The sequence below is a fragment of the Coffea eugenioides genome, chromosome 2 (assembly GCF_003713205.1).
Source record: "Coffea eugenioides isolate CCC68of chromosome 2, Ceug_1.0, whole genome shotgun sequence".
In the NCBI taxonomy this organism is placed as follows: Eukaryota; Viridiplantae; Streptophyta; class Magnoliopsida; order Gentianales; family Rubiaceae; genus Coffea; species Coffea eugenioides.
Genome location: NC_040036.1, coordinates 57,576,863 through 57,598,755, shown reverse-complemented (window position 1 = coordinate 57,598,755; position 21,893 = coordinate 57,576,863). Strand labels below are relative to the sequence as shown.

General features: G+C 41.2%; 3 protein-coding genes across 3 annotated transcripts in view; 2 read left to right on the top strand and 1 right to left on the bottom strand.

Moving 5' to 3' along the window:
* LOC113759947 (ankyrin repeat-containing protein At5g02620-like) overlaps positions 1-12,140 on the bottom strand; it is a 36,819-nt gene extending 24,679 nt beyond the window's left edge. The window contains exons 1-3 of the mRNA XM_027302526.1: positions 11,549-12,140; positions 10,502-10,692; positions 10,163-10,348 (exon numbers count right to left, since the gene is read on the bottom strand). Coding sequence (XP_027158327.1) covers positions 10,163-10,348; positions 10,502-10,692; positions 11,549-12,140 — 969 coding nt within the window. The remainder of the gene's footprint in view (positions 1-10,162; positions 10,349-10,501; positions 10,693-11,548) is intronic.
* A 1,875-nt stretch (positions 12,141-14,015) lies between these two features.
* On the top strand, positions 14,016-16,391 carry LOC113759946. The gene has a single exon (XM_027302525.1). It carries the CDS (start codon positions 14,016-14,018, stop codon positions 16,389-16,391), a length of 2,376 nt encoding a protein of 791 aa, XP_027158326.1.
* Positions 16,392-17,706: 1,315 nt separating this feature from the next.
* LOC113759945 lies at positions 17,707-19,803 on the top strand. The gene is made up of 2 exons (XM_027302524.1): positions 17,707-18,877; positions 19,004-19,803. Exons 1-2 carry the CDS (start codon positions 17,707-17,709, stop codon positions 19,801-19,803), a joined length of 1,971 nt encoding a protein of 656 aa, XP_027158325.1.
* The last annotated feature ends 2,090 nt before the right edge of the window (positions 19,804-21,893 follow it).

The window sequence follows — 21,893 nt, the reverse complement described above, 5'->3', positions numbered from 1 at the left end:
AGAGAAAGAAATGGTGATTTTTGTGGTAATTTTGTGATATTTAATCAAATGGTAAAGAAAGGTCAAAAGGTGAATAGTTGTCTTAGGCTTCAACCAATGGAAGTGTGACACTTGTCACTCCATTAAATGCATTTCTATCCTTTTGTTTCCTCTCACATCAATCACATCTCATCCTCTACTTATCTCTTAACACCCGATAAGTTTCACCCAGTATCCGGAACTTAAACTAATTGGCCGAATTTTTTCAAATTTTTCGCACTAGTGGGTCCCACGTCCATTATATATTCTTAATTTCTCAAAAACTAACCGATACTAGAAAAATCATTTTAAAACTATCTTTGCTCATAAACTTTATCTGGGGAATTTTTCTAATCAAGAAAATGTAGAAAAGGCGGGCGATTAAATAAAATAAACCCTAGAAAATTAGAAAATTTTCGGGTTCTCAAACTCATTTTTTTTCGGGGCGCCACACAAAACCTTCAATGGAGCCCAAAAATTGATAACTAAGAATGCAATAGACTAAAGGGCAACTCGGAAATAGAGGGACTCAGAGATACCTGCCCACTGCCCAACGGTGTCGTTGGTGGCAGTAGGTAATAGAACCGGCAAGGGGCGACGGCAGCGCTGTGGTGGAGATGTGTGGCTGGGCTGGTGGCGTGCGAGCTGTCGCAAGGGAGGAGACAAGTACGGAGGGGTGGTGCGCATGAGAAGAGGTTGCTGCGTTAGACTGGTCATCGCTGGTGGAGGCGCGAGGAGAGAGAAGAGAGAGTGAGCCGGGTGGAGCTCTGGCGTACGGCGATGCTGGAGTTGGAGTCGCGCGGCCGTGGGCAGCGGGCAGAGAGAGAGGTGGTGGCACGCGGCTTGCGGTTGCTTGGCTGTGAGGGACGACGGCGCCCCTCTGCTGTGGTGGAGCTTCGGTCGAACAGGAGGAAGAGACAAGGAAGAAGAAAGAAAAGAAGAAAGAAAAAGAAAGAAGAAGAAAGAAAGGAAAGAAAGAAAAAGAAAAAAAAAGAAAGAAAAGAGAGAAAAAAATGTTTTTTTTTTTTTGAAATTGAGAAACCTAGCTACGGTTGAAAATTTTTCTTCTTTTTTTTTTGTTTTAAAATTTTTTTTAATAAATTTTTTTTTTCAAATGTTATTTTCGAAATTCAAAATTAGAGAATAACCGAAAATCAATAACCGTTCTTGAATTTTTTTGAATACTTACCTTTCCCGCGAATGTGACGTGGGCACGTCATGAAGGCACGGAATCTGGAGCTCTCCATATGACATGACGCGGGCGCGTCATGAGGGCAGGAACCCTTTCTGATGATTCTGACCATGAGCTATTTGTACGTCATGACGCGGGCGCGTCATGACAGAAGGACACCTACAAATCATCAAAAACGAAAATTGAAGTCAGAAACCTGTCAAATCCAAGGAAAAATATATTTAAACTAACGAACAAAAATGAACAAATAACTAAAAGAAATTGGATTGCCTCCCAATGAGCGCATTTCTTTAATGTCTTTGACTAGACATTATCATGTTTTGTTCATGGAGGATAAAATCGTGTGACTCGTCTTAATTCTTCATCCTCTATATAGTCCTGATAACCTTCGTAAATAGAGTAATCTTTGAGCACACGAGTTACGGTCTTCCATGGACTAGTTGATGGCGCCAAATAATCAAGCAGTGATCTCCATTCTTCATCCACTCCTCCATCAAAAGCATTCAACGGTTCAAGATATTTTGCCATTTCCACTCTTAACTTATTCCTGTCATGAAATTTCAAATTTTTTGGTATAATAAAATCAATTTCAGTAACAGGAGTTGAAGAATAGGAGTCAGGAAAATATTGATTAAGGAATGGAGAAGATGTCACCGCATTTGGAGATTGTTCACTGGATTCATTCACTTGGACGGGTTGATATTGGGGGCTCATTTTCTGCACATTAACTTCCTTTTCAACTGCATCTTTAGATTCGTCTCTTTGAAACTCTTGCAGTTCCATATCATTTGATCGGATAATTGCACTCTCATCTTCCTCAAGACTAATGTTGGTTTGTGAGGGCAATTCTTCAAGGTGAGAAGCTAATCGCTCTATCCTGGATGTCAATTGATTCATTTGATCTGCCAGGTCACGCATGCTCGCTTGTGTCTCCTGATGAAATCGGTATGTATTAGCAATTAGTAATTTCATCATTTTTTCAAGAGACATACCTGACACGGAGGATGATTGCTGAGACTCTTGCTGTTGAAAATCCATTGGCCCGGTCGCATACTTAAAATTGGAATTATCCCACCATCCTTGATCATACCCATTTGGGTAAGGGTCATACCACGTTTGAGATCGAGGTGAGGAATCTCTAAATTTTGTTTTGAGATAGTCACTCAGGTAGTCTTGATATTCGGGGCACATACCGGTTGAATGATCCCTGGCATAACAAATTTCACAGGTTGCAGCAGCCATTCTTTCTCTAAGAGAGTTTAGTGCCTCTGAATATGCAAATTTAGAAAAAAAACAAGTCTCATTGCCTTCCCCAGAAACAAAATCCAGTATATCACCAAAATACGGAGTGTTAGAAGCCATAAACTATATAAAAAAATAAGAGAAAAATAAATAAAAAAATGTAAACAAGATGAATTCAAAAAGAAACAAATAACTAGCGCCAGTCCCCGGCAACGACGCCAAAAATTGACAGGTTGTCGGCCTGTACAATAATAAAAACCTGCTCAAACTAAAAGTAATTTCTGTAGATAGCGGTGAGTAGGGTCGAATCCACAGGAATTGTGAGTAATTGTTTCTTTTCAAATTCACAGTGACAAGGGGGGTGTTTTTATCTCAGGGGTGACAATTTAAGCAATTCAACTAAAAGTAAAATAATAAAAATAAAATAGCCAACTAGAAATTAAATAACAATTTACTAAAATCAAATGAGTGATAATTAAGAATCTAGCCAAGGAATAACTTCAGCATTGGTGCACCTAATTGATCATCGAAGCAAAGGCAATCCCAATTATTTATCAATAAATAGGTTATAACTACCAAACAAGCTATGGCAGTCAACCCCTCCTTATTGTGTCGGTGATTAAGGTACGCCCGTTAATCACTGCTCTAATTAGGAAATAATCCTAGGTACGCCCATAAGATTTAATTCCCCAATTGCCTTACGTATTAGAGGAGCGCTATTCTAACCAAATAACGCACTACCAGGGTTATTTTAGAGTAGCCCGCATATCCCCCTGACACAAACCCAATCATGCCAGTTATCACTATTTTGAGACAATTAAACAATTACGGATTTAATGTCCCAATTGATAGTAGATTATCAAATTAACTAATTATCCGGATCCAAGACAATCAATTAATTAAACAATCATAAACACTGTAATCAGGGAATATGCGAATACCAATAAATAAAAAGAAAAGATAAAATTAAATCGATCTCACAATTTTTAGGTGAATCAAAGCCTTCGTTGTTCCTTAGCTTGACAAGGGATTTAACTCATCCCTTGTCCACTCCTACGAAAAAGAAAAGAAACTAAAGATGAAAGGAAAAGTCAAAGGCTAAACTCTCCTGACATGCGTAGGAAGAGTTACTCCCCAAAAGCCAAAGGGAGGAAAAGTTCTTAAGCTAAGCTACGGGAGGAAAAGAAAAACAGTAGTGCCCTTTCTCTGCCAAATCCAATTCTTATCTAATAGCCTAGTCTAATGCTTGGCTCTCATGTGGGGCGGCCCACCAGGAATCAAAGGAAAACGGGCCGCATCCTCTTGTTCCCAAAAAATGCCCCTAAATGCCTTCCATTTGAATTCTTTCTCAATGACTGTCAAATTGGCCTTGGCTGTAGTATTTTTGTTCTACTCCCTGAAATGAATGTAAATTACGAAAAGTGGGTAGAATCTAATAATTAATTCACATCAGGTCAGGTAATAGGGAAAATTAATAATAAAATAAATGATAAAATTGCAACCTATCAGCTAGTATTTCTAGATGCATGATATTTAATTTGAATTTAAATTTAAATTTTATTTTTTGTACATGTGCTAGACATCTAAGGGTGGGTGCTAATATATATAAGATTTTTGTACATGTTTGCGCATGTGGCCATAAAATAGAAGCATGGATCTGTCAGCCCAAACATGTATAGTAGAAGAATCAATCTTATATCGTTTGTCAGTTCTTCATAATTACACTAAAGCATTAGCATAAAAGTTTTTATAATTATATCCCAAACTATTTTCTTTCAATTTAAAATTTCATTGATAGAGAAAATTAAGGAAATTTGTTTTTGAAACTAAAAGCTCAATCTAGGTCTTAGGCATATAGCGTCAACAATAAACAAGCAATTTATGTTTGGAAGCACAACAATGCTAATAAAATCTATAGTGAGCCTATTATCATAAATAAAATCTAAAACACACTTTAACTTGCACATTTAGTATGTATATATGTGTGTATATGCACATTTAATATAGTACGCACTCAGCTATACAAATATACAAATATACATGTATCAAAAAAGATTCAAGAAGAAAGTTGGAAACTCCGCTGGATATGCCTCCTATGTTCTTGGTTTGTCATCAACCTATTATGTCTATTGTCTAATAAGCCAGAGTTGTCATTGCCATCTACCTGGCCCCTTTTGTTTTATTCCAGAAGAAGCGAGAGCCTTGTGCTTTATTGATTATCAAGCTGTCAACAAGGCAATCTAACCATCAATCAAGAACAAGTATCGACTTTGATTGCAGACTTCTTTGCCCTAGTCAGTAAAATAAGCACGAGATTGAGGAGTATGGTGCTCCACCCAACTGATCCCCTTTTTGGGAAAATTTAGAATATATACAGACACACGTATACATACATACAAACATATATACATACATATGTATGTATGCATGTATATATATCAATAAAGTGCACATTATTAGTAGATCGATTTAGTCACGTAAAGATACATTCAATAACTATTTTAATACTTGAAAAGGAATTCATGCCCCATTTAGAAATTTTTCGAAAATTAAACCTTTCTTATGAATTTTGGGTCTTTAAATTCCTACTTTTCATACACTATATAAACTTCACTTCCATATTACATTTTAGCATCTTTCCATTTTTATTTTTTTGCAATATAAGAAAATAGTAGGGCACTTATGAGTACATGTTACATTATATACATAATTCAAGTATATTGCATGCAAACATTTATGCACATTAAAATATTAAATTTTGGTGCACAATTTAATAGGCATAGCATACTATAAAATGAAATAAGCCTTAATCTATTTTTTAGAAGAATTTGTTTTAAGTTATAAATTACTAATTTAATAGTAATAAAGCTCTAGCCATGCATGAAAATTTTGGCACGTCCCTATTTTACCTTGTCTTCTGATAAATGTTGGCACGCCCCTATAGTATAAAATAGTGCAAAACCAAAATAGGCATGTACACAACTATTTTATTTTTGTCATAAGTTTTTGCAATATTACAAAATAAAATGCGTTTCTAGTGCATGACATATGAACTTAATTGTCATCTGATAAATATTTAGGAAAAAAATGAATGAAAATATGACTTTATATAATATATTAATTATATTCCATTTTGCACAAATTAAAAAAAATGGGCTTTGTTCGGATAGAGTATTATTCCAAATAATTATTTAGAATAATTACTGTAGCACTTTTTTGTGATGTGATGTATGTGAGATAAAAAAGTAATTGGGAATATAAAAAGGTGTATTGGAAAATGTGTTTATGATGCAAGCGAAATTTTTAAAAAAAAAAATTGCAAAGCAATGTTAGATGTATTAAAAAGAACAAGTACAATAAATTACCATTATCGTTCAATTTCTACATAATAACTACTAGAAATATTGTAGTAACTTTTTTTCCCTACCTAAAACTTAAAGATTTTGGATCCAAATCATCTATCTCCCCGCTACATTTCTTAAATCTCATTCTTCCCCTATTAGAAAATTTTCTTTTGAAAATTATAATAATATACAGTAAAACCTCTATAAGTTAATATTTGATAAAATAATAACCTCTATTAAATAACAATTTTTTTGATCCCGACTTGGACTAACGAGCTAAATTAATAATTTTGATAAAATAATAAGATGATATTTTTTTGAAAACATCACATAACTTTTTGTTCCATTCACATCATAAATTAATGATTCACTAAAATTACATATTATATTTTCCTAAAATATGAGTCTATTATTTTTTAATTTAAATCTACTTGAATCTCATTCCTAATTTCATATTCCTTAGACTTTTAGCCTCCTTTTATTAATAGAATAATTCATAATTTTATAAAATAAAATAAAACTTTAATTGATTAAATGAGTATCTCTTTGAATTGTAAGTACACTCGATAAATTAATATATTATTAATTTATCAAGTAATTAATACCTCTTTAAATTAATAGAATTTGTATAGTCCTAAAATTATTAATTTATACTTTATATGTAACAAGTGAAACATTTTGTACTTGTATTAGTAATTTTTGTGTATCATGTAAATACTAAACATGTAAAATTCATTGTATACTTAATTGTAATGAAGTTATAAATAGCTTATTTTTATTATAGGTTAGTAAGTTTTGCACAATAATATCAAATTTAATTCATTAATGAAATATATGTACCACTTGTAGGGAAAAAAAGTACTTATATGGTGTATCAAATGTACCACTTATTGTACAAAACGTAATTACTTGTGTTGTTGCAAAAAAAAAAGGTACTTATTTGGTATATTGTTATTATTAATTGTAATTAAGTGGTGAAGAGCTTATATGTATTATAAGTTAGTATATTTTTTAGGATAATATCAAATTTTCGTTGTTTATGAAATGCATGTATTGGTTGTGCAAAAAGTACTTACATCGCACATTGTTGTGGTCTCCGATTGTCATCAATTACAATTAAAGTGATGAAGAGTACATTAGTAAGTTGTGGATAGCAAGATCAAGTTTGACTCATTAACTGAATGTACATACTAGTACTAGTACAAAAAGTACTTGAACGGTGTATGAACTGTACTGCTTTTTTTTAAAAAAAAATTTACATGGTGTATCAAATGTACCACTTATTACACAAAAAAGTACATACATGTTGTATGAAATGTACCATTTGCAGCACAAGAAGTATTTATTTGGTGTACCATATTTATTAATTGTAATTAAGTGATGAAGAACTTATATGTACTATAAGTTAGTATGTTTTGGACAACAATATCGGATTTGCTTCATTTAAGAAGTGTTCGTACTACTTGTATAAAAAGTTTTTACATAGTATACAAAATATACTACTTGCATAATAATTAAATGATGAAAAAAATATTTGTATTATAAATTAGTATCTTTTGAGGAAACAAGTTCAAATTTACTTCATCTATAGAGTGCACCAGTTGTACAATATAAAATATAGGGATAATTTCAGAAACCTCTTTTAGGGTTTCTGACAATTTCACTCGACTCCCCTCAGATTTAAGAAATTACACTTATCTTTCTAGACATAGTAAAATACCCATAATGCCCTCCATTTGGTAGACAATTTTAAACTTAAGGCAACAAATTTACAAAACCTAAAAAAAAATCTATTTTTCTATCTCTTGTCTATTGTTGCTTCTCTCTTTTCTAGTTAAAATAACCTCTTTTTATTATTTTTAGTTTTGTAGATATTAGCAAATTGAAATTACAAAATCAACAGAGGGAGTAGATTGTGTTAAACTAAAAGGAAATGAAGAGACTCGCAGTGAAAATAAATAATAAAATTGATGATTGAAATATGAAGAAGAACTAAAGATGTGGAATTTGTCATATTTTGTTTGTTGTCAAGAAAATTTTTTATAAAATGTCAATAATTACATAAGGATTTCTTTCATTGGATTAGAAATTTTTTATTATGATGTTATTGTGGTGGTAAAATTTATTCTCTACTTTTTAGATATTAATATTTTTAAGACCATAGGAGGGTTATAATAGTGGTCCTAGGTCAAATTTGTATTGAAAAAATATTTGAGCTTTGATATTTAATTTTGAGGCATAAAATTGGTTGTCAATAGGGTTTGTCTGTGTTTTTTCTTTGCGAGACAAGTATTGATACTGTATATCTAATTTGGAATCTTCTACACAGCTATTTAGCTTTAGAACTTACGGTTAAATGGTGGTAAGGGATTAGACTTGTTGATTTGTACAAAGTGTGGAAGAAAATAATTGAGTATGCTATATTTTTCTTTCTTAGTTTTGTACAAAAGGGCAATTTAGGATTTTTGAGAGAAAATCTAGCTTATTGGACCTATATTGATATTAAACAGTAAAAATAAGGGAGGTATATGTAATTTTTAAAACTTGAAGGGAGCTCTCTGTAATTGCTAAAAACCTTAGGGGAGGTTTGTGAAATTATCCCTAAAATATATCACTAATTGCGCAAAAAGTAGTTATATGGTGTACGAATTTTGTCTTTAACTATTGATAATTAGTAAAAGGGTAGTTATAATATTTTTTGACACTTTCTATCAAAAAAAAAAGTAAAAGGGTCTATTTAACATATGTTTATTGGGCACTTGTTAAGATATATTTTAGGTGTCAGATTTTTTAAAAATGTAAGATTAATTAGAAAAAGTAAATAAATACAAGGGAGTGTAGGTAAAATTAAATATGAAAAGTATATAAATGTAAGGAAAGGTAATTATTGTTAGTATGTGAATATACATGGTAGGTTAAATAAATTTTAGGTGTGTTAACGAGTATCCAATGGACACTCATTAAAAAAATCCTTAGTAAAAACCAAATATTTTACCCTATTATTTCCAATAGAATTCCTAGAGAAAAATAGTATAGATAATTTATGATACACGTGCTTCTCAATAGATACGATATTGCTTCATTGTGAGCAACCAACCAATGTTGTACATGCATGTACATTTTTTTAAAAAATGAGTATCTATTGTTTTTTAGTTTAAGAATATCTTTTCCGATTCAAAATTTCTCAAGCAAAAGATATTGATAATTTGTATTGATTTAACATCTCCGATATAAATGAATTGCTATTAGGACATAATTCTTTAAGATGAATTAATTATATTTACAAAGAAAAACGAACAAACAAACAATTATACTTTAAGAATTTGAAAAATTAAAGATGATTACATGATTTATTCCCTAAAAAAGCCCTAAAATAACACCTGTAAGCATTATGTTGAATGATAACGTTATAAATGCCTAAAACATACTAAAATTGTACATGTAATGCATTTTATGTTTGACTAGCTTTTGAAAATAATTTCCTCGTATAGTAGGCATAGAATTGGCGTGTTATTCTAATGCATCCAAAAATATATGTGCTACCGTATAATGTTAATTGTAATAGATTAATGCTGTAAAATAAAACTGAAAAAATTTAAGTTTAACACATTATTATGAGGGACCGTTACATGAAAAAGATCTTTTTTTTTTTAAGAGAACATATTAATACTTTCCGTAAGACAATGATGCTATATTATCAAAAAAAAATTTAAAGTGATTGTTACAATAAAAGGATGTTGTCTCAAAAGAAAAGGAGGCATTCCTTTATTAAAGAATTAAAAGGCTAAAGTTAAAAAGCAAATAACTAGAGATAAATTGTATATGCCTGAGAGGATGTTACACTTACCTTGGAAACCCAAGTTCAAAACCTCCCACCATTAATTTTGGAAGTTAACCATTGTGTCACGTGCGCAAATCACGTTACATTTGCAAGACATGCAAGGGTCATTTATGTGATTCTGCCATACCTTTGATTGGTTTGATAGATTTACTAAAAATTTACTAAGGTACCAGATTCCCAGATCACGAATTATGTCAAATTCTTACCGTCTATATTACAATTCATCCAGCTTCCCTCAAACAACTTTCCCAAACTCTTTTACAATATTTGTTAATTGAAATATTTTTCTTTAAGAAAAGATGCCACCAGTTTCTTTTTCCCCTTGGAACTGTGCCCTAGTTTTCTTGGTTTATAAAACACACATAGGAGGGGGATATTTTATCAGTTTGAAATTCTCATAATGTAAAATTTTTAAAAAAAATCATAATGTAAAATCTAAAAAAAAAAATTTTAACACAATAAACGAGACCATGCAACCCCCGGGGCGGGCCCGGGGGAGGGGGCGGGGCGGAGGAGGAATCTTACCTGTCTTTCTGAAAGTCGATGATCCCCTACTATCCTGTCTAGAGGCGTGGAGTTGGAATCGTCAAAAGAATTGACATCCACAAAAGGATGATTCACGGGGCAATTCCCATCTAGGTTTTTGGTAGCAACATACAGGTGGAGAGGGGTTTTTCCTTCTTTATCCATTTCGTTAATGAGCTCAGAAGCCTAGGAATTTTGCAAAACGAACTCCAAGACTTCTCTTTTTTCATGCTTTACAGCTAGATGAAGGATATTCTGACTTTGACCCGTAATCTGAACCCAACAATCTGGGCAATGGGATAAAATCTCTTGCACCAAAGCTACATGTCCCTGAATTACCGCAATGTGTAGAGCAGTCTTGGAGTCATCATTCTTGGCAGCAACATGGGCAGCAGACCGCTTAGCAGACAGTAAGAGTCTTGCAATATGCTGATGATTGAATTTGGCAGCATAATGAAGTGCAGTCCACCCAAATTGATCGACATTCTTTATAAGATTAGGCAGCCTTTCCAAAATCCGCTCCATGGACTCTGTAAGTAGCTAATATTTTAGCACAACATATGAAGATATTGTTGTTCCCTGGACCATTAAGATCAATTACACTACAACAACTTACATATAATGTGTAAATTAAACAAGTGTTATGATTAACGGATAAATATGTACAAACAACACGGAATACATTATTGAAGAGCAAATTATATATAACCTCCCTGTGATTTCATTCATTGTTGCATGATCTCTTAACATTTCAAAATTCTACTTCACCCCCTATGATTTTATGTAAAGTGAAAATTTGATGAAAAATAGCCTGCGTAATATCGTTAGTTGAAATACCAATAGAACCTTTACATAAATGCTAAATCAATCGACAGTTTAACCATCTTGAATAAAATATAGAGAGATTACGTGGATAAATGCAAAAATCACATGAGGTAAAGCGGATATTTATACAAATCATAAGGTGGTTACATGGATATTAAAATTTTATTAGACATGCTTTGAAAATGCGTTTGGTACAAATGCCATAACTAATTATGCATTCCGTTCATTTTTCACTTTACATAAAATCATAAGGAGATTATGTGGCTATTTTAAAACCTTAGGGGATCATCTGCATTATATAAAATTATAGAGAGGTGTAATAAGTAATTTATCCATTATTAAATGGTATTTTATCAGATTAATTTTTCATAAATCCCTTTTAATGCATTAATCGCTTGTGCCATCAAAGTTCAAATTTCATACTAGGTAAAAAATTAATTCCCCTGTATCAAAATATGAAAATATATATAAAAAAAAGAAGGAACAGGAGCTAAGGTTTGTCCCTTTTTTTTTGGTTGTGTAGAGAATGTTAATATAAAAAATGCTTATCCATGAAGTAACCTGGCGAATTCCAAATTGCGGCAGCATGCAAGGCAGTTTTGTGTCCGGGGCCAAGATAAGATGGTGTCTTGCAAGACTCCAAAATTAGAACCATAATATTATGGCGTCCCTTCTCAACTGCGAGATACAGAGGCGTCTTCAGAGCATATTTGTGGGGATAACGAAACTCAGGATCTTCTTGAACTAACAATTTGGCGATGTCATAGAAGTTGTTCCTAACTGCCTCGTGTAAAGCTGTGTTTCCAGCCTTACTAGCCATCCTCAGCATCCACTTGCATCTGTCAAAACATGGGGGGAACCAATATCCTCCTGCTCCCGATTTTGCATAGTCAATTAGTGCTCGAACGACGCCGGAATGCCCCTTTCTTGCTGCCAAATGAAGTGCAGTCTCGCCCCTTTTGTTCAATTTCATAAGCAAACGGCCATGTCCGTCAAGGATATCTTGGACTACATTTGCAGAGTCACATGACTGGGCTAATACGTGAAGGACTGTGTCTTTTGCTGGAGTATGTTGAGAGTAGAAGTAGTCTGAAAAGCTTGCCATTACTAACCAATCACCTGACTCTGCAGCTGCATACAATGTGGGATGCATTTTCTTGCAGCTGCAATTTACTAAAGTCTTGAGTGTTCAGGAGAAATAAAAAATGCCAACTTGATGATTAACGCTTTGAAAATTTATATATCCCACTGACTAGCTAACTGAGGATGAAGCCATAATCGAAGCAGTAATCAGGACTGAACTGATCAGCTGATGCTGAACTCAGATGGAGAGTAAAGTATCAAATTTATGCGGATTGATGCTGAAGTAATCTGTAGAGAAGCGTAACAAAGTGGGAATAATGCTCTGAAAATGTATATTCTGCCAATCGTGTGTCACATGACTGTCTCATTGTGGATGAAGTCACGTCGAAGCAGTAATCAGGACTGAAATGAGATGCAGAGGAAATTATCAAATTTTTACAGATTGATGCTGAACTAATATGTAGAGAAAGGTATCCAAATTGGAATGCCGACACCAAATTGAAGATCTTGTAATACATCTCCTATACGAATTTTGTCTGCCCCATTCCTTGTTATTTCCTTGTGACAGCAATTGTTCTAATCCTCTTTCCTTTCCTTGTGCAAGCTTGCTTTTCATGCAGTCATTTAACAAGGCTAACCTTTGAATCCGAGAACCAAATTAAAGAAAAATCAAGTACGATACTTACAAAAAGTTGTAACATTTTTCAAATGATTCCATTTTTATGAATTGTGCCCGTGGATCTTGTTGGATCTGTCCAAGGATCCACAATGACAGATTTGCATAACTTTCTCACCATAATCTGGCTCTTTGATCTGGAACAAACTAGGCCTGATCCATGACCAGATTATGCATCCGGCCCGCATATCTAACATGATCCGCTGGCTGATCATTAAAGGAGAAAACTTCTTTGTTGCAAAAATCCAACCTGTGGAGCGGATTTAAAGCGGATCCGTGTGCAAATTGCCTGGGTATTTTAAAAATCTTCCAAACAAGTTATATTCAAGTTCAATAAAAAGCAAAGTTTAGATGATATCATTCTAGCATTCAAGATATCATTTCATGATATGAACTTTACATCAATTTTATAACAGCAATTGAAAATCCAACATGGATTTCACATCAATTATACTACCATAATTGAAAATGAAAACACCAACAACTTTGTTACCTATAAACTTCCTTTAATGGATCTATCACCAATTTGACCCCTTAAAATTCTTTCACACAAGTAACATAAGTAGCACACATGTAAAACGATAAGACATACCTTTAAAGATGTCATGAACAAACCATTATACGTTTTCTTTAGCTGATTGTCATGCACTTGTCCGTTTACTCCGAGTTCAAGTTTAGCATCGTTTTTGGACATGATACGATTTTGAAAAGGGCTAATTCTTTCTATAGAGGACTGTAGTGGGACAAATCCACGCGTGACACGTGTCAGCTCGGCAGACTACACGCATCAGGTCGGCGATAGAGACCTCACGGCTCGCACGCGCCAGCTCGGCATGAGGATGCCAGCTCGACCGTACCAGTTGGTCCTTATGGTGGGCCTTATGGGCCGCCGCCTCCGAACTTGTAGGAGCCGTCACGCAAAACCCTAAGAAGGCTCCGAACCCTAAGGGGACTCTGACTCCCACAAGGAAACTACAACCCATTCTGTCCTATATATACCACACCTAAGGACAACGCAAGGTGCGCATACACAAGTACTCTAAACTATTACTCTGTGGACAAGCTTTACTGAGTTGACCGTCGGAGATATTCCGGGGACACCAGTCCCGCCTTTGACCTTTCTTTACAGGAACATTAGCTCAGCTCCCTCTCTCAGGTCGGTTGCACCTGACCAGCTCGGCTCACTACAGTTCAGCTCGGATCTGGTTTTTGGCAGTCGCATCAATTGGCGCAGTCTGTGGGAAACACGTAATTCTTCTCTTACGAATCATGCCAAGAACGAGGTCTCAGAGGAATGCCGAAGGATCCAAGGGGGATGGAGGAAGCGGCCCCCATCAGTCTGCACGAAGTCCGACCCCTGGAGGCGAGGGCGCGGGGCTCTCACGGATCCCGCCTGAGCAATTGGTTCAGGTGGTAGCAGGGAACCTGCCCACTTTTGAGGCCATTGTGAATTATCTCAGGGGGCAGACGGGAGGACATCTGGGCCAGGGGCCAAAGAGCCCGAAAGAGGGTTCGATCGAATCTAGGACTGGGAGCCTTAACCCCCAGCTCAAGCGAGTGCGCCGGGAGCCCACGCGTGAACACATCGACATCGGGGAGCCCTCTCACAAGCACTCCCGAACTGAGCATCTGGAGCCTGTCCGGAGGTATTCCAAGGATGAGCTCTCGCCTCGGAAGGAGCAGCTCCAGGTGCAGGACGAGCTGGACCTGCTCTTAGACCCAGAGGCGGATAGGTACATCGCTTCCCCATTCGTGCCCGATATTGAGGACTACCCGTTGCCTGCGAAGTTCAAGATACCCAGCATGAAGTCTTACGATGCGACCACGGATCCGGAGGATCACTTGTTTGCCTTCATGACCCAAATGCGTTTGCAAACTGCCGCAGATGCGGTCAGGTGCAAGATCTTTCCAATGTTTCTGGAGGGTAAGGCACGTCAGTGGTTCCAGGGGCTTCCCCCCAGGTCCATCCGGTCCTTTGCCCAGCTCGCGCGACTATTTGCGGCCCAGTTCGTTTCATCACGAGCCTTCTCCAAGAGCACCGCGCATCTGATGACTATCCAGCAAAGGCCTGAGGAATCCTTACGCGAATACATGGTGCGTTTCAATAACGAGTCCCTTCAGGTTCGAGATCGCGATGACAAGGTGGTCATGACTGCCTTCATCAACGGGCTGCGCAAACAGAAGCTCTACACCGAGCTCGTGGAGAAACCTCCCAAATCAGTTCGGGAAATGCTAGACCGAGCTCATGAGAAGGCCAACGCGGAGGAAGCCAACCGCCTTAAAAGTGCACAAGAAAGATTGAGGGGTGACAAGCGCAGGAGGGGCGCCGACCAGGTGGATGCACGGCCTGGCCAGGGATGGAAGAACGCCTATGACCGCCTCCCCAGGAGCCGCCCAATGGCAGGAGACAAATCCTGGACTAGCCTCACGGCACCTCGAGCTCGGGTGCTCGCAGTAATGGAACAGGAGGGGCTCTCCCGACCTCCTCGACCTTTGGTCGGGGACAAAAGCAGACGGGACCAAGGTCTGTACTGCGCTTACCATCGAGATGTAGGGCACGACACGGAGGACTGCTGTCACCTCAAAAAAGACATTGAAAAACTGATCAAACGAGGCCACCTTGGGCAGTTCATAAGAGACGAACGAGATGACCAGCAACGGGAAAGGCCCAGGTCGGAACGTCCGAGCTACCCACGGGACCGACCTCAAGGGTCTCGTGGCCGAACTCCCGAGCAGGAAACACAGAATCTGGCGGGGGTGATTAACACCATTGCCGGAGGACCTGTTGGTGGGGATAGCCATACAGCTCGGCGGCACAATCGCCCCCCTCCCACGGGGGAGAGCTCGACCAAGCGGTTGAAGATGTACGAGGAAATTATCTACGAACCTGAAGACGCAGTCCCTCTGGCCTCCAACAATCATGAAGCCATTGTGATAGAGGTCATCACCTGCAATTACAAGGTGAAGAAGGTATACATAAACAACGGAAGTGCCATAGACGTGCTGTATTACAAGACTTTCAAGGAACTGCAGCTGGAGGATAGGCAGCTCGTCCCGGTTCGAATTCCGTTGATCGGGTTTGTAGGCCCTCCCGTAAGGCCAGAGGGAATGATAACTCTCATGGTCACGGTGAGGGTATCCCCGAAGTGCCGAACTGTTCCGGTAAACTTCGGGGTGGTTAAGGAGCCCTCGTCCTACAATATGATTCTGGGACGGCCTACACTGAATGCCCTCAGAGCTGTTTGCTCCACCTTGCACCTCAGTATGAAGTTTTCTACTCCTGCAGGAGTGGCTGAGGTGCTCGGGGATCCAGAGGTGGCCAGGGCATGTTACATCGCCACCCTCAAGGGCAAGGAGAAGTTGGTAGCTCAAACAGTTTGTTTAGAGCCCTGGGAGCCCATGGAGAAAGGAGAAAGATTGGAGACGGACGAGGGGCTGGCCGAACTGCCCGTCCACCCCGACCGACCTGAGCACACGGTGAGGGTCAGCGCTTGCCTAGACGAGCTGACCAGACGCTCTTTAGAATCTCTCTTGGAGGAATATTCTGAGATTTTTGCTTGGAGCGCGGATGACATGCCGGGAATCCCCATCGAGCTGGCGGTCCATAGGCTACATGTGGATCCCAACGTCCGACCTGTGAAGTAGAAGAAGAGAAATTTTGCTCCTGAGAGAAAGGAGGTCGTCAAAAGCGAGGTCGGTAAGTTGCTGGAGGCTAAGATCGTTAAGGAAGTCTACTACCCGACCTGGCTAGCCAACCCGGTACTGGTCAAGAAGGAGGAGAGAGTTTGGAGGATGTGTGTGGATTTCACCGACTTAAATAAGGCTTACCCAAAGGACTGCTACCCACTTTCACGGATTGACCAGCTCGTGGACTCAACAGCTGGCTATGAGATCTTCTGTTTCTTGGACGCCTTCAAGGGGTACCATCAGATAGCCTTGGACGAGGAGGATCAGGAGAAGACCTCGTTTATCACCGAGGACGGCACATATTGTTACGTCACCATGCCATTCGGGCTAAAGAATGCGGGCGCGACCTATCAGAGGTTGGTAAACAAGTTGTTCAAAAATCAGATCAGCCGAAACCTGCAGGTCTATGTGGACGATATGTTAGTAAAAAGTCGAACCCAGGAGCAGTTCATCTCTGACCTGAGAGAAATTTTCGAGGTTCTTCGGAGCTCACGAATGCGGCTAAACTCAAAGAAGTGTACCTTTGGTGTCAGGTCGGGAAAATTCCTGGGCTACATGATTTCTAAAGAAGGGGTGAGAGCTAACCCGGACAAGATCAAGGCCATCATGGACATGGCTCCACCTCGGAATATTAAGGAGGTGCAACGTCTGACAGGGAGGATGGCAGCCTTGAACAGGTTCCTGTCCAAATCGGCAGTTCGGGGGTCGCCTTTCTTCAAGGCCCTGAAAGGAGGTCGGCAGTTTGAGTGGAGCCCGGAGTGCCAGAGGGCGTTCGATGAACTGAAGGCACACCTCACTCGGTTGCCAGCCCTAACCTCTCCCGAGCTGGGGGAGACTCTGTTCCTCTACTTAGCTGCGGGAGAGGGGGCCATTAGCGCAGTACTGGTACGAGAGGGAAACAAAGTGCAGAAACCCGTATATTATGTCAGCCGCGCCCTGCAGGGGGCCGAGGCAAGCTACTCGGCGGTGGAACGATACGTTTTGGCGTTGGTACATGCAGCTCGGAAGCTCAGGACGTACTTCCAGACTCACCCCGTGGTGGTCATGACGGACCAATCCCTGAAGCAGATCCTCTCCAAGCCCGAGCCCTCGGGTCGAATGGTGAAGTAGGCTGTGGAATTGTCAGAATACGACCTGGAATATAAGCCCCAGACGGCCATCAAAGCCCAAGCATTGGCGGACTTCATAGCGGATGGCGTTTCCTTTGGATCGCCCGAAGTGGAGGTCGATCAGGCCAGGGACGTAGAGGCCAGGAAGGACGGAAAAGTTAAAGATGCGCACACCGGGCAAGCAGCCAAAACCTTACAGACCCCAAAAAACTACCAAGGCCACCCAGGCCCGAGAAGCAGCAGAGGTCTTACAAGCTGGAGACGCTGCCGAGGTTGCCGAGGCCATCCAGGTAGTGGAGGTCGGTCAGTCCAAAGAGACAGCTGAGGCCGAGCAGGCCGAAGAAGCTGCCGAGGCCGGGCAGGCCGGAGAAGCAGCTAAGGCCAAACAGACCCAAGAAACTGCCGAGGTCGGACAGGCCGGAGAGGCAGCGGAGGTCGGGCAGGCATTAAACGTTGCCGAGGTCAAGCATTCTGGAAAAGCAGTCAAGGCTGAACTGGCCAAAGAGATTGCCCAGGCCGGGAAGGTTACTGAGGCTGCGGGACGAGCTGATCCCACCTGGACATTGTACGTGGACGGCGCGTCAAGTAAGGAAGGATGTGGTGCCGGGCTCCTCTTAATCAGCCCTACTGGGGAGGAGCTGCCCTACGCACTGAGGTTTGATTTTAAAGCTTCTAACAATGAATCAGAGTACGAGGCTCTGATTGCAGGGATGGAGATGGCCCGGAAATTAGGGGCTAGATCGATAAAAGCCTATAGCGACTCGCAGCTGATAGTGAACCAGGTATGGGGAAGCTACGAGGTCAAAGAGGGGACACTGAGAAAGTACGTAGCCAAGACGCGGGAACTCAAGGGCCTGTTCGAGCAGTTCGCGCTTGAGCAGATTCCGCGGAGCCAGAACAAGAGGGCTGACGCCCTGTCTAAACTGGCATCCACCTCGGTTGGCATCATAGGTCGGGAAATACAGGTGGAGGTCATCAGAAGTCGGGCATATGAACAGTTCAACACCGCAGTCATTCAGGTGGTGAGCTCGTGGATGGATCCCATTGTCCAGTACCTAGCTCATGGGGAGCTCCCACCGAGCAAGGTAGAAGCCCGCAAAATCCTCCTTAAATCGCAGAAGTACGTGCTCACGCACGGAGTCTTATACAGGAAATCTTACCTGCAACCCTGGTTGAAGTGTGTAATGCCCGAGGAAGGGAGCTATGTCTTGCGCGAGTTGCATGAAGGCATATGCGGCAATCACGTTGGCCCAAGAGTATTAGCCAAGAAGGGAATGCTGGCTGGCTACTATTGGCCCACCATCTTCAGGGACTCGGCCGAGCTGGTAGCTCGGTGTAAGTCTTGCCAGCTACACGCTCCAATCCATCACACCCTCACTCAGGAAATGATTCCTCTCAGTAGCCCGTGACCATTCTTCCAATGGGGAATTGACCTATTGGGGCCGTTTCCCCGAGCTCCAGGTGGCTATGAACACTTGGTGGTAGCCATTGATTACTTCACCAAGTGGGTAGAGGCCGAGCCCCTCAACACAATTAGTAGCAGGTCGATCCAGAAATTCCTTTGGAAAAGCATAGTCTGCCGATTTGGCATACCAAGGGCTCTCGTCTCGGACAACGGCAGGCAGTTCGCTGACCACTCTCTCCAGGAATGGTGCACGGAGCTCGGCATCCAGCAACACTTCACTTCAGTGGGGCACCCCCAGGCCAATGGGCAGGTCGAGAATGTTAACAGAACCATCCTGCACGGCCTGAAGACAAGAATAGAGTCTGCCCGAACTAATTGGCTGGAGGAGCTGCCTACCATACTATGGGCTTACCGAACAACGCCTCGGACGGCCACCCAAGAAACCCCGTTCGTCCTGACATACGGGATCGAGGCAGTGATCCCAGCAGAAATTGGAGTACCCTCGGGTAGGGTGCAACACTTTGTGGCTCAGGATAATGAGGAAGAGATGCGGCTGGACTTGGACCTGTTCGAGCATCGAATGGAAGAAGCGGCTATAAGAATGGCTAAGTATAAGGGCCAGGTCGCACGCTACTACAATGCCAGGGTAAGGCACCTCTCTTTCAAGCCAGGGGACCTGGTATTACGCAAAAATTTCGTGAGCCGAGCTGTGGGCACGAGTAAGTTAGACCCAAACTGGGAAGGTCCCTACGTGGTAAGGGAAGCTGACCGAGCAGGTTATTGTAAATTAGCTCGCCTGGATGGAGGTGAAGTCCCGCGCACCTGGCACAACTCAAATTTAAGGCTTTTTCTTTAATATCCTGCCCGAGTTGAAAATGGTCAGCTGGACAGGTCTGCTTTTCGTTTATTAGCTCAGCTCTTGGGATTATGATGTATCCAAAGCTTTTTAATAATAGAAAATTTTTACAAGTGTTGGATAAAAGAGAAGGCCATCTATTCCATTTCAAAAAAGGCATGTACATGCGGGGGGCCATGCAAAAGCGAGCTGGCCAGCTCGGTCCTTACCCTAGCCTAATTCCTATAGGCCTATACTATGTACTATCTGCCTAGCTCTCCCCTTGCTGTTCTTGCTCTGGCTCAGGAGAGGTCGCGAGAAGAGTAGGGTCGGCGACCAAGGTAGCCAGGTCGCGCCCATGTGAGTACCCTGCGACGAGCCTGTCGATTTGATGAACTGCTTGAGGGTTGTAATCAGGCCATTTGCTCAGGTCAAAACCCGGCAAGTTCAAGGACTGAACATCCGCCATGGCTTTGGTGTAGCCGAGCTGCAGGACAGGGCCATTCAGGATGGCCAGGTCGTTCATGAAGTCTTCGGACTTCTTAAACTCTTGAACGCCCAGCTGACGCCCTTCTTCCTTCGCCGCTTCCACCTGCTCGGTAGATCTTTTCTGCTCGGCCTCCCGAGTCACGGCCAGCTCAGCCGTCTTCTTCTTTTCCAGCTCGCAGGAGGAGTTGGCGTCCGCAAGTTGTTTCTTCAAGGACTCCAGCTCGGCCTCGGCTGCCTCGATCTGGCTCGACAGCCTTTCCTTGGCAGCGTCGGCTTGAGACAGGTTGACCCCCATGTTCTCGTACCGCTGTGCCAGCTCGGCCCCAGCGACGTTGAGCTGCAGATTGAATACAGGATAAGAAATCAGCAAATTCAAAGGCATGTCAAGAAAGCACTAGTTAGGGAGTCACCTGGGCTGTACTGAGGTAAAAATGCTCCAGCAGCTCGGCGTTAGAGGCAAGCTGGATGAAGTGATGATCGCGTGGGAGTACCGCGCCCTTGACGAGCTCCCTAGCAGCTTCAGGGAACTGAGCTCGATCGTTCACCGACAGCCCCCACTTCGGGCAGAAGTGCAGGGGGTGTGGGTGTGAGCCCAGTTCGGCAGGGGGCTTCATGGGAATCACATTCCTCATGCGCCACATAGCTGGAGGAGATTCTGACGAGGTCTGCTGCTCGGCAGTATTCACCCTGTAGTGAGAGGTAATAGCAGTGGAGGGCTCCTCCTGAGATTGGGGGGAAGTCGCCTCAGTCCTGGCCTTCTTGGCCGTCGATTTCTTCCTTTTCTTCTTTGGCCCCTCCACCAGTGATGATTGAGCTGCAATCTGGGGAGTGGACACTGGTGGAGGGAGAGGCACCGTGCTGCTCGGCGCGGTGGAAGGCGCAGGAGTGGGCGCGCTCGTGCTGCCAGATCCTCCAATGTTCAACAGCTGGGAGAATCTCTTCACTGCAGAGGAAAAAAGGTAGGTCAGCTCGGGTGGTGTGACCAAACTCATAAAAAAAGAAGAAAGAAGGAATGAGGCCAAGGAGTTACAAGCTGTTAGCTCCTCTGGTAGAAGAGGTCGGAGATCGGGGGCAGGGTCGTTCACCTCTGCTCGAATCAGCCCCGCCGACCAGAGCTGTGCATTGTTAAATTCTTTTACCTTCAGTGTGACGACCCCACCTCTCCCAAGGGCGAACCCAAGGGTATCGGCAGGCCGCCTGCCTAGCTCGCGCCAGGACTCGAAACACAAAACTAATAAAATGATAGTAAACCAAAAGAGAACTGTCTATAATATATACAACCACCACAAGTTCTATTTACGTCTTCAAAAGCATCAAGTCAAACCTCTCTAATATACTATAACAACAACCAGTAGAAGGTAGACCCTAAGGAGGGTCCTTATACAAACCGCCAAAACAAAAACAAACATCCTAACTGTCCAACTATTACAAACGAGACCTAACTATACTAACGGCAGAGTCCCAAAGTTCCCCGCGTCGTCCCCTGCTAAGGAAAACAAAGGAAACGGGGTAAGCTAGAAGCTTAGTAAGTAAACAGGGGTAAAAACGTAAATTTCACGTAACCACATTTACACAGTAGGAGTAAAGCAAAAGCAGAAAAATAACATCACATGATAAGGATA

Bases quoted from the DNA above. Each gene is read 5' to 3' on its own strand.
- LOC113759946 (XM_027302525.1), top strand. From the start codon at position 14,016: ATGCCAAGAACGAGGTCTCAGAGGAATGCCGAAGGATCCAAGGGGGAT.
- LOC113759945 (XM_027302524.1), top strand. From the start codon at position 17,707: ATGCGCACACCGGGCAAGCAGCCAAAACCTTACAGACCCCAAAAAACT. The intron at 18,878-19,003 runs GTAAGTCTTGCC...CCCGAGCTCCAG, and splicing joins GGCCGAGCTGGTAGCTCGGT to GTGGCTATGAACACTTGGTG.